At 37.2% G+C, this 12,828-nt stretch overlaps 1 protein-coding gene and 1 pseudogene across 1 annotated transcript; both read right to left on the bottom strand.

Moving 5' to 3' along the window:
* Window positions 1–515: 515 nt before the first annotated feature.
* LOC117637769 lies at window positions 516–3,223 on the bottom strand (annotated as a pseudogene).
* Window positions 3,224–8,092: 4,869 nt separating this feature from the next.
* On the bottom strand, window positions 8,093–11,367 carry LOC117638132 (putative disease resistance protein At1g50180). Its single transcript, XM_034373240.1, has one exon. It carries the CDS (start codon window positions 11,122–11,124, stop codon window positions 8,542–8,544), a length of 2,583 nt encoding a protein of 860 aa, XP_034229131.1. The 5' UTR covers window positions 11,125–11,367; the 3' UTR covers window positions 8,093–8,541.
* Window positions 11,368–12,828: the final 1,461 nt, after the last annotated feature.

Raw genomic sequence — 12,828 nt, 5'->3', positions numbered from 1 at the left:
GTGGTAGCCAAAACAGATAAAAAGCAATCATGCTCATCAGTGCCCCAAAAGGGCTGAAAAGAATATAGTGGTCTTCTCTTTACAAAATGGTTGTCATTGGTGATAAAAATGCAAATGTAAAAATTAGATGACCGAGGCTTGCATCAGAAATAAGCCTTCATTTTGGGGGTGTTCAAGATCCAGTCCAATCCGCTCAAACAAATCGAATCGATGATTTTGCATATTGCATTGGATTGCTAAATTTCAAATCTGGCATTGGATCGGATGTGAGAAACCAATTGAATCAAATCAAACATAGTTAGTTTCATGCAATTTTTCCTCTTTTAGTAATTTGAAATTGAATAAATTATGAACATTTTAAAGTGAATTGATGGAGAATTATGTCGGTGTAACATATTATAACGGACCGGCATACATACGGCCTCATTAGAATAATCCTCAACTCAAGCAATCAAACAGCAAGCTTGAAAAACACAAGAAAAACAACAGCAAAACAAAGCAAACCCACCCTCAACTCAATTACATAGTATTTTCTTTCAGAAATTAACACTTGACGAACAACAAACTTTTATTAGGAAAATCCATACAAAAAACCTGCAAAATAACCCAAATAGCTAATAGAACTGGAGGAAATAGACAGAACAGCAAACAAGGAGAAATCTAAAGAAATAGATATAGACAGACCAGTCAATATAAATCCCCTTCCTTCAAGAGTATGTAGTCAATAACTTAAATCGTTCTGGAATCTTTCGCAATCCTCGACAGCGGCTTATCTTTAGATTCTTGAGCTTCATCATTGCCCCTTCTTCCACTATCAATTCCTCCAAAAACCATAAACATTGTAAATGTAGAATGTGCAATTGAGGAAACCCTTCTGAGGAGGAGCAAACCAGTTTTGTCCAGTTGCATGAGTTCAATCCCAAGAGAAGCATCTTTAGGTTTGGCAAGCTCCCAAGCTTAACTATTGAATCTTCCTCGAGATCAGAATTAAAAAGACTTAGCTTGACGAGGTTCGGTGGGAATTGGTGTGGATCAGGTAGCTTTTTTATTTCCCCTTCCAAATGGAGCTTGCGGAGATGCTCCAAATGAGAAAGGCTTATGGCTCTTGGCAATGTTGAATTGGACATATTGAAATCCAGCGACAAGGATTCAAGGCAGTGCAATCTTTCTATGTTGGAAACCACTGACTTTAAATGTTCTGGCTGCGATAATAGTGCTATTTGCAGTCGTCGCAAATTAGTTAAATTGTTTATGGTGCCCAACCTAAAATTCATTATTACCACTTGGCCAATCAGCAAATGTCTCAAATTCTTCAACTTCCAAATAACATCGGGAAAATAACACCATCGGAAGTCTGCATCGGAAGTTTCTACTTTAAGTGTCTGTAGATTCTTCAGTTTTCCAATCGACCCAGGAAGCTTGACTTGAAGTTGCCGCATGTGAGATCTCATTAATACGACTCCTAGATACCTCAGTTGAATTAGGTTTCCTACAGCACTTAGTGCTCGCGATGGAAAGGGAACACCATCTAGGACCTTGAGCAACTTGAAATCCTTGAAAACAAAGTCGAGTTTTGACTACCTTATGTTGAAAAATTGAAGGGAGCGTAAGCAGGAGGCATACGGCTTTAGAAAAACATACAGATCATGATGGTCACCATGGATTGCAAGCCTTCGACATTTGGTCCGTTGTGATGTTGGCAATTCAATTTTCTGCCCACTATAAATTTCAAGAAAACTTTCCTCTCTGCCCTTGGAGATAGAGAAGTCTCTGAGAACATCATGCATGTGAACGGCTTTAAGACTTCCAAGTGAGGTTAGTGTTCCAACCTGGATCATGCACCTATCAACCAACTTGTTTAAGCATTCGGCAACACCTTCCGCGGTTTCTTCTCCTTGTTGTAGTAAGAATCCTTCTGCAACCCACAATTGTATCAACTTTGTTTTCAATATAGAGGAATCCTCAGGGAAAATACCCAAATACAGAAAACACGATTTTAAGGGGAAAGGCAAATCATTGTAGCTTAGAGCTAAAACTGCAGAAAGACGATCTTGATCAATCAGGCGAGAGTCGATGCTTTGAAGCACGCGTCTTCATTCCTCTACGGTCTTCCTTTTCGTGGACAATAATCCTCCCAGCACTACCACTGCTAGTGGCAGACCACCGCATTTCGCCATCATCTGTCTTCCGAGATTCTCCAAATCAGAAGGCATTTCATTCATTCCCGGGAACGCTTTCTTGCGGAGTAGTAAAAGGCTTTGTTCTTGTGTTAGAAATCGCGGCTCAATGGGTTCGTTCATTGGATCTGCATATAAACCAACTTCCTTATTTCGGGTGGTGAGCATCACCTTACTTCCCTTCTTTCCCCTTGGAAATGCAGATTGCATGCTATCCCAGACCTCTGTTTGCCAGATATCGTCAAGAACCACTAGATACCTTCTCTCCTTCAACAATTCGTACAGCTTCAATACCAACGCCTCCTCTGCTAGTTTCTTCAAATCCTCCATATTGCAATCAGGACTTGTAGCTGCAATTATTCCTTGTAGAGTGTCTCTTCTACTGTAATCATTAGATACATAAACAAACGCTTTGCAATCAAATTGTTTTGTGATATCACAATGGTTGTACAATTTTTTGCAAGAGTGGTTTTGCCCAGACCCCCCATGCCCACAATAGAAACCACACGGCGATGCGGGTCCATGCTAGACAGTTGTGTTAGCAATGCTTTGGTATCTTCTACAAGATCAACCAAATCATCTTCCTCGATATTAGGCGATGTATGTCTCCACCATCGAAGCCTTTCATTTGGGGAAGCACTCGTCCCTTCACGTCCCTCTCGAGCAGTGCCAGTGATCCCAAAATGTGCTTTTTGGCTTGAAATGTTTTGGACCGTAAATTTGATTTGTCTAATCTTCTTTCCTGCCTGGTGAAGATTGATTAACTTTGCAGCTATGTTCCATGAACTGTGAGATGCTACTTCTGCAATGTAAGTTGCTATAACATCTTCGGCATCCAAAGCCACTTCTCTTATTTGAGACACCCAATTGCGAAATCTTTCATTTTTCTCCTGCTCTGTATCTGCATCCTTGAGGAAACTTTGCATCCACCGCAGTTCGTTTCGTAGTTGCTCAACTTTGCCACCCACACCTTCCAAGAGAAGTGCTTCTTCAGTGATACAGCTCGTGAGCTTTTCGACGACAGTCGAAATTGCAAACTCAGCCATCTTCCCTTCTTTCTGGCTTCTGTTTATATGAATGGTTGGTTGCTGTGCTTCACCTAGGTATCTGAGTTCCTTGGATTCCCTTAACACAACGTGAAATTTGCTTTCGGATAAATATAAAGTTCGTCATCTTTGTGAGAAGAGAACAATTGAATTTCAAGGAACTTGCAAAGCGTTATTGCTTGGTGGATGCCCAGCTAAAACTTTTTATACTTTTCAGTGGTGAACTTGCAAAGCGTTATTGCCAGGTGAACTTGCAAAGCGGATAAATAAAGATAAAGTTCCTCATTTGAGTGGGAACAATTGAATTTGAAGGCACTAGGAAAAAATAACTGTGAAGTGATTGGTGAGTCCTTCGATGCACCCACCTTCCTCATATTCAAGGAACTTGCCAAGCGTTATTGCTTGGTGGATGCCCGCCTAAAACTTTTTATACTTTTCAGCACCGATAATGTTTAAACATCTTTGACACAAGGAGAGGATGGAGCCTCTGATAAGAACCAATAATGTTAATATAGTTTTTCATTAACAATTGGACAAAGTAAATGGAAACATGCAGCAAATCAAATGGGCAATCTGACAAAGGAAAATGCTGTGAAACAAGTGTGGAAATTGTCATGGCTTTTATTGACATTATTTAATGCATTAAGGTGGAATTGGCATATGAAAGGAAAGTTTGTTGTCTGGTGCTTTCGGCTGGCTTGAGGCAATGATAGTGCCTACGCACGTCCATGCTCACTCTAGCCCAGTGTTGATTTTGGAGAGAGACAAATTAGACTTAGTTGTGTAAACTTAATCCAAAAAATATTAAATAATAGCCCATCATTTTTTTTTAGAAAGCAGCCCACATCTACAGCCAAATACTTTTATACTTCAGTTACTAAAGTTTCTTATCTCTCTCTCTTTTTTGGTTTATTCAGCTTTTGATTTGGCTCAAATAATGTTTATGTGTCTCTTTGATTTTGTTTTTTCAGTTGCCTTTTTATGGAAATTTCAAAATATGGACCCTCCCTAACTAAACCATTCCACTGAGCTAAGGTCCTCGAGTTTCAAATTGTTCTTTGTCCGAGCCTTTGAATTTTGGTTTTTCTATGAAGTCTATTTACTTTTTAAATCATGCAATTCAATCCTCTTTTTGTGTTTCAATTAACTTGTGGGTCTTTATTTATTTATTTATGTTGTGTGTTTACTTTTGCAATAAAATTAAATTTATGGAATTTCAATTTTTTTTAGGTCAAATTGTTCAAAAAATTAAATTATGACGTTATTTAAAAAGATAAATGAAGAAAAGTTTTCCATAAAAAAAATTAGACTTAAACAATTCTTAAACAATTTAATAAAGTTGTGGACTTAAAGTTTGAGTTCGGAGGGTTGGGAGAAAAAACAATTTGAGTCCGGGCAAAACCCAAATAGTCACTTTTTGGAGGGGAAAGTTTGGGTTTAGTCCCTCATGGGTTGGAGAAGGCCTTAGAGCATCTCCAACAGACTCTTTATCCCATCATCCCTAGCTACTTCGACTAAAAAGACGGAAAATCTTTCTTCCAGCAGACTCCCTACTTGGCTCTGTATTTTGAAGAACCAACTTTTGGCTCTCTACATCTAGAGAGGAGGAGAGAGAATTTGGCGAGGAGGAGAGAGATAGAGACATTTGGGAGGTTGATGGGGTTGAGTTTCTACTTTTCTTTTTAATATATTTGATTTCTTTTTAATATATTTGATTTACAAGAGAAAGAGGGAGAAGGAGAAAGAGAAAATAATAATAAAATATTTTAGATTAGGCAAAATAGAGAATATTACTAGAGGAAACACCTTTTAAGTAATTTGCTATAACAACTTTCTAACTATTTTAGCTAAAATTTAACTAAAATAATTTAAAAACTCTCCTAAAGATGCTCTTAGCTCCATGTGTTGGTCTCCTGCTGTGGCATGGATTCTACTGGGTGGCTTTCTTGGCTCCCTGTTATCCTGTGTTCCTTGCTTTTATGCTTTTTGCTTGTTTGCTAGCTGCCGATTGGTTCTTTCCTTTCTGTATGTTTCTTTTGGCTTTTGCCCTTGTTTCAATGGATTCCTTTTGACCCCTAAAAAATAAAAATAAAAAGAAGTGTCTCTTTCATTTATTATTACTTTCCGTATTTTAACTTTCAAAAATCATAATAAATTCATGAAATAACAGAAAATACATACAAAAATTCTACAAACTTCTTGTAACACTTTCTACATCTAAGACTTCATAGTAAAATATACATATATTTATGAAGCTTTAGTGAATAGTAAATCATAGATTGTTTAAGCTCTAGTGAATATCCTTTTGAAGCATTTATGAATGATGCTGCAACAGTGGGATTCTGACTTGAGTCATTTCTCTAATATACAAAAAATTACTAAAAGTTCCTAGCAACGACTCTACGTATTTGAAGTGTCAACAAATGCTTGTAAATGCAAGCCATAAAAAAGGGGCATGTTATGTATATATACCTTTTAAGATGCTTCTCAATGCTATCAATAATATATCAAGAAACGGTCAATAATTTGTCAATAATCGGTGAATAAATTATAAATAGTCCGTCAATATTTTTTCAGTAACACAGCAATAGTATCAACAACCCGTCACAACTATCAATAGTTTATCCCTGACATAGAAAGTTTGAAACAAAATCAAAGCTAATATGTTCAATTACACAAAAAAACACCCAGATTAATCTGCCATAATTGTTCAGCCATCATTTTGAATAGACCTCAAACCATGTATTGCAATTAAGCAAATGTGCTTCACACAATAAAAAAACACATATTCAAATTGGCAACCATTTAGATTTTAAAAGGAATTATTTCTGTTTTTCCTTTTTCAATTTCAGGAATTATTCTGTACCAGCTAACAAAGTATCTACTCTGGAGAACACAATTCCTTCACAGGTAACCAATTACCTCCTCATATCTCTGCCTGTTTTGTGGTGGATTGAGTTGAAACAAAAGATACCCATAGAGTCGAAACAAAAGGGAAAAATATTTGTTGATATCTCTGTAATTATTATTTTTTAATTTGTGATTGCAGTTCCTCTTGCATACTGCAATAAAATTTCTATATCTTATACCAAACATGCCGCCGCGATCTGGGGTTTAGGCCAAAGCAAAGTTGTGTTTGTGAGGTGGTAATTGGATTGTTGCATGCTTTTGTCTTTGGATTGTTAAGAGTTTGGGAAGGAATTTAGAGATATATATCTCTGCTTGTACTATTGGTATCTAGTCGTTGAACAATTCTGTAACTGCACCAATAGTAGCAAAATTTAAAAGTAAATTTTTTTAGCCAAAATTTTTTTAACCAATCATGTCGGTGTAATATATATATATATATATATATATATATATGGAGCTGATTTTCCCACTCCCTTTTTCTCCACTTACACTCCCTTTTGTTTTTTTAATATCATTTAATCAATTTTGTTATTTTTTGTTCTTTCTCTTTCCTATTCTACCCTTACCCTACATTAATTTCTTTTTACTTCCCTTTTATATCATTTTTTCTTTCTTTTTACTTTATTTTCACTTGCTCTCATTTTTCAATATTTTTTTTATATGGGGAAGTGTATTTGAGTCTCACTTTGGCCCCTGAAACTCATTTTGTCTCACTTTACTCCTTTTTCCACAAATATATGTCTCACTTTTTCTGGATTCTGGCATGGCCAACAAATCCCAACTCCCTGCCTTCTTCTGTTTCTTCCCCCAACAGATCAAATCAAACTAAGAAAATCAACTTCCAAGAAATAAAATCATAAAACCATACCAAGTAATCAAAAGAATCATTTCAAAAACCAACCCACCAAACCAAATCATACCCAAGTCCCAACCATTCTTGAGCCACCCAACTTCCTCTACACACCCAACATCAGTTTCACCGCAGCCCCCACCCCAGTTCAACCACAACATCCTTCCAACCACCATCAAAGCCACCCCCAATCCAATCCCTCACCCCATCACCCCAAACCCACCCAAGATTAATCTACCCATCCAAACCCCCACTGTGTTAACTAATCAAAATCAATAAAAAATTGAAAAACAAACCCAAATCTCAAGGGGAGTGACAGAGAGATTGGTGGGTATGGAAAAAGAAAGAAAAATGGAGGAAGAGAGGAGGTGGTGGCTGGGGTTGGGTGGGGACGGTGCCAAGGGGAGGGTACTGGTTGGGCACAACACAGGAGGGGTTGGGTTTTTTATTTTTTTTTCTCTTTTTTCTCTTTTTTATTTTTATTTTGAAAATTGAAGGTATATATATATATATATATATATATATATATAATAAAAGTGAAGTAAAAAGAAATTAATGTCGGGTAAGGGTAGAATAGGAAAGAGAGAGAAACAAAAAAGAACAAAATTAATTAAAAAGTATTAAAAAATAAAAAGGAGTGTAAGTGAAGGAAAAGGGAGTGGGGAAATCAGCTCCCATATATATATATATATGTTATAGATATCATATTTCATAATTTAATTAAGTGGTTAAATAATATTAGATTTAAGTGAGTTTTTATAGAGATGATATCTGAATGTATATCTACAAAATAGACATTTGGATTAGTGAAATACAATGTTAAGTGGGCACTACAAGCGTTTCTCTCAAATAAGCTTATTTGATTTTTATTTTACGTTTACATCCATTATAATGGACCGGCATACGGCCTCATAATAATCTTTTATTTATTTATTTATGAGAAGCGATAGTTTGTTGTATTATAAAAACAATTACATACGGTCCTAAAAAAGGATATCAAATATGATATCAGGAGGGTCCCCGTACCATCTTGACGCTTCCTTGAGAGAAAGAGCGCATCATTACGAGCTAGTCTATTAGCCATCATATTGGCCTCACAAAATACAAAATGCAAGAAACAATTCTTTTTACTAAGTAGCACATCATTCTACAGCCCTCGATCAAGACTCATAATCTTCAACTGAAGCAAACAAACAGCAAGCTTGAAAAAACAAAAGAACAACAACAGCAAAACAAAGCAAGCCCGCCTCAACTCAATTAGGGAATTAAAAAGTAAAACTTGCATACAGAATTTCTTTCAGAAATTAACACTCGACGAACAACAAACTTTGATTAGGAAAAGCCAAACAAACAACCTGCAAAATAAAAGGCAACAAGAACCCAAATGTCTAGTAGAACTGGAGGAAATAGACAGACCAGTGAAGAAGCTCGCAGCCCAAACTCTTCACTCCAATGCAAGCAAATAAACATCAAGGCCAGCAGTGAACAAAACATCCTCAGGGTCAGGACACGAGTAACTCCACAAAATACAACCAATATATATCCCCTTCCCCTTCCTTCAAGAGTATGTAGTCAATAACTTAAATCGTTCTGGAATCTTTCGCAAACTTGGACAGCGGCTTATCTTAAGATTCTTGAGCTTCATCATTGCCCCTTCTTCCACTATCAATTCCTCCAAATACTCTAAAGATAGTAAATGTAGAATGTGCAACTGAGGAAACCCTTGCGAGTAGCAAACCAGTTTTGTCCAGTTGTATGAATTGTATCCCAAGAGAAGCATCTTTAGGTTTGGCAACCACTGAAGTTTAACTATTGAATCTTCCTCGAGATCGGAATTTAACAGACTAAACTTGATGAGGTTCGGTGGAAATTCATGTGGCTCAGGTAGCCTCTTGATCACCCCATCCAAATGGAGCTTGTGGAGATGCTCAAAATGAGAAAGGCTTATGGGTGTTGGAAATACTTGGTTAACCAGGAATTCCAGCGACAAGGATTCAAGGCAGTGCAATCTCTCTATGCTGGAAAGCACCGACTTTAAATGTCCTTTTTCTAGTAGTACAATCTTCAGTCGTCGCAAACCAGTCATGCTGGCTAAACGACCATCTTCTATCCATCTTCCAGCCCCTACATTTGTTAGGGTCCTTAAATTGTTTAAGGTATTATTCAATCTAAAATTCATTACGCCGGCTCCATGGACGAGTAACAAATGTCTCAAATTCTTCAACTTCCAAATAACATTGGGGATACAACACCAACATACGAAACGTACACTAAACGAAACATGATAATCGACTTTAAGTGTCTGTAGATTCTTCAGTTTTCCAATTGATTCAGGAAGAGTGACTTTTTTGAACTTCTTTGTTCTTATTAATACTCCTAGATACCTCAGTTGAATTAGGTTTCCTACAGCACTTAGTGCCTGAGATGGCATGGGAACACCATCTAGGACCATGAGCAACTTGAAATCTTTGAAAATAAATCCAAATTTTGAATACCCTATGTTGAAAAATTGAAGGGACCGTAAGTAGGGGGCATACGGATTTAGAAAAACATACGGATCATCATGTTCACCATGGATTGCAAGCCTTCGACATTTGGTATGTTGTGACGTTGGCGATTCAATTTCTTGCCCGCTATTAATTTCAAGAAAACTTTCCTCTTTCCCCTTGGAGATAGACAAGTCTCTGAGAAGATCATGCATGCGAATGGTTTTTACCCTTCCAAGTGAGGTTAGTGTTCCCACTTGAACCATGCACCTATTAATCAACTCATTTAAGCAATTTTCAGCAACACCTTCTGCGGTTTCTTCCCCTTGTTGTGGTAAGAATCTTTCTACAACCCATAAGTGTATCATCTTTGTTTTCGATATAGAGGAATCCTCAGGAAAAAGACCCAAATGGAGAAAACAAGACTTTAAATAGAAAGACAAATCATTGTAGCTTAGAGCTAAAACTGCAGAAACACGATCTTCATCAATCAGCCGCCATGTGATGTTTTGAAGCACACTTCTCCATTCCTCCGCGGTCTTCCTTTTTGTGGACAATAATCCTCCAAGCACCACCACTGCTAGTGGAAGACCACCACATTTTGCCATCATCTCTCTACCGAGTTTCTCCAAATCACAAGGCATGTGGTCCATTCCCGGGAGTGCTTTCTTGCGGAATAGTTCCAAGCTTTCATCTTGTGTGAGAAATCGTGGCTCAATGGGTTCGCTTCTTGCATCTGCATATAAAGCAACTTCCTTATTTCGGGTGGTGAGCATCACCTTACTTCCCATCTCTGCACTCGGAAATGCAGATTGCATACTATCCCAAACCTCCTTCTCCCAGATATCATCAAGAACCACTAGATACCTCCTATCCTTCAACAATTCATGCAACTTCGATATCAATGCCTCCTCTTCTAGTTTCTTCAAATCCTCCATATTGCAATCGGGACTTACAGCTACAATTATCCTTTGCAGAGTGTCTCTTCTACGGTAATCTTTAGATACATAAACAAATGCTTTGCAATCAAATTGTTTTGTGATATCACAATGATTGTACAACTTTTTTGCAAGAGTAGTTTTGCCCAGACCCCCCATGCCCACAATAGAAACCACACGGCGACACGGGTCCATGCTAGACAGTTGTGTTAGCGATGCTTTGGTATCTTCTACAAGATCAACCAAATCATCTTCCTCGATATTGGGCGATGTCTGTCTCCACCATCGTAGCCTTTCATTTGGGGAAGCACTCGTCCCTTCACGTCCCTCTTGAGCAGTGCCAGTGATTCCAAAATGTTCTTTTTGGCGTGAAATATTTTGGACCCTAGATCGGATTTTTTCAATCTTCTTTCCTGCCTGGTGAAGATTGATTAACTTTGCAGGTATGTTCCATGAACTGTGAGATGCTGCTTCGGCGATGTAAGTTTCTACAACATCTTCAGCATCCAGGGCCACTTCTCTTATTTGAGACACCCAAATGCGAAGTCTTTCATTCTTCTCTTGCTTTGCATCTACATCCTTGAGGAAACTTTGCATCCACCGTAGTTCGTCTCGCAGTTGCTCAACCTTGTCGCCCACACCTTCCAAGAGAAGTGCTTCTTCAGTGATCCAGCTCGTGAGCTTCTCGACGACAGTCGAAACTGCAAACTCAGCCATCTTCACTCTCTGGTCTGATTCTTTTTCTGTATCTTGTTTCCAACAATAAAAATGGCTGGCTCTTAATAATGGAGATTAGTTTTTTCTGGCTTTTGTTTATATGAATGGTTGGTTGCTGTGCTTCACCTATCTATCTGAGTTCCTTGGATTCCCTTAACATAACGTGACAATTGCTTTCGGATAAAGATAAAGTTCCTCATTTGAGTGGGAACAATTGAATTTGAAGGCACTTGCAAAAAAATAACTGTAAAGTGATTGGTGAGCCCCTCCTACAGAATTGTACACTTTTTTTGTTATGGGTCTTTCGACGCACCCACCTTCATCATATTCATATTCAGAGAACCATATTCAAGGAACTTGCAAAGAGTTATCGCTTGGTGGATGCCCACCTACAACTTTTTATACTTTTCAGCACCAATAATGTTTAAACATCTTTTACACAAGGACAGGATGGAGCCTCTGATAAGAACCAACAATGGCGACGTGAAGTGAAAATATTATTATCATCCAGTCCAATTTTAAATGATTTCTATTATTTTCATCCAACGAGTGAAAATAATAAGTCATAATGCATCGCTTTCTTTCCAAATAAAAAACAAGTCATATGCAATGCAAGTATGTTCATTACTTTCAAACGAAACTATATTTCGAGAAAATTAGTAGAGTGACATGCCTTGTTATTTGAGGGACACCCTTTAGGGTCTCCTACGAATTTTTTTTCAACGATCGAAACCATATATATTTTTTAAGTCTATATTTATAGATCATCCTTGAAAAAAATTAGACAAATCGGAAACTGTTTCGATATCCAATTGTGTCCTACAAAATCAATGAACATGGTACTTCAAGAAATTACTAAAATTTCAATAATTCAATTGAGTGGTCAAATGATATCGGATTCAAGTGATTTTTTTGTAGAGATGATCTTTGAATGAGTATCTATAAAAGAGATGGTTTGGATTAGTGAAATACAATACGGAGTGGGCCCTACAAGCAGTGGCGGATCCAGAAATTTTTCAGCGGAGGTGCAATTTTTAAAAGGATAAATAAATCCGAAGAGCCTTTTGCTACTGAAGAAGAAAAACAAAACCAGACCTTCTTCTTGTTGTTGGGTTTGCTTTGCCTTTGCTGAACAAGAAAAGTAAAAACAAGATATTTGTACTTTTTATTCAGAAATTTGTTTGATATCAGCATATTTGTGCAGAGAGGTTTCTGACTGACTGAAACTAAAACAACTTTTTTCTTCATCTTGATTATTATAAAACAAAATCACCATAGATTGTTACTTTTATCAAAATGCATAAAAATAAATAAATAAAATATAAAGGAACTAATTTGTGCATTATTGGAGATGAATTAAAAATAAATAAATAAATTATAAAGGAACTAGTTTTGAATTAATAAATAAAGAGCAGACAACTATAGCATACATCATTAAAATGTCCAGTTGTGTACTACTAAAAACAAAAGCAAGAAAAAGCGTACACAGCAAAGCAGGTACGATAAGTTCCAACGGCAACGTCCACGTGGTCCTATCTTAAGCGCCAAGCAGGCAACCTAACTACGTGGTCTTTGTCGCATAAGGTTGAAAATTTTGAATTCCGAATGGAAAAACGATTAAATTGACGAGAAAAGACTAAATAGAGAAAGGCGGTAAGTGGCATAAAGGTAAATTCAGCTAGAAATGACAAATCACCTGGATTT

Source organism: Prunus dulcis, chromosome 8, assembly GCF_902201215.1.
Source record: "Prunus dulcis chromosome 8, ALMONDv2, whole genome shotgun sequence".
In the NCBI taxonomy this organism is placed as follows: domain Eukaryota; kingdom Viridiplantae; phylum Streptophyta; class Magnoliopsida; order Rosales; family Rosaceae; genus Prunus; species Prunus dulcis.
This window is presented reverse-complemented; position numbering and strand designations above follow the sequence as displayed.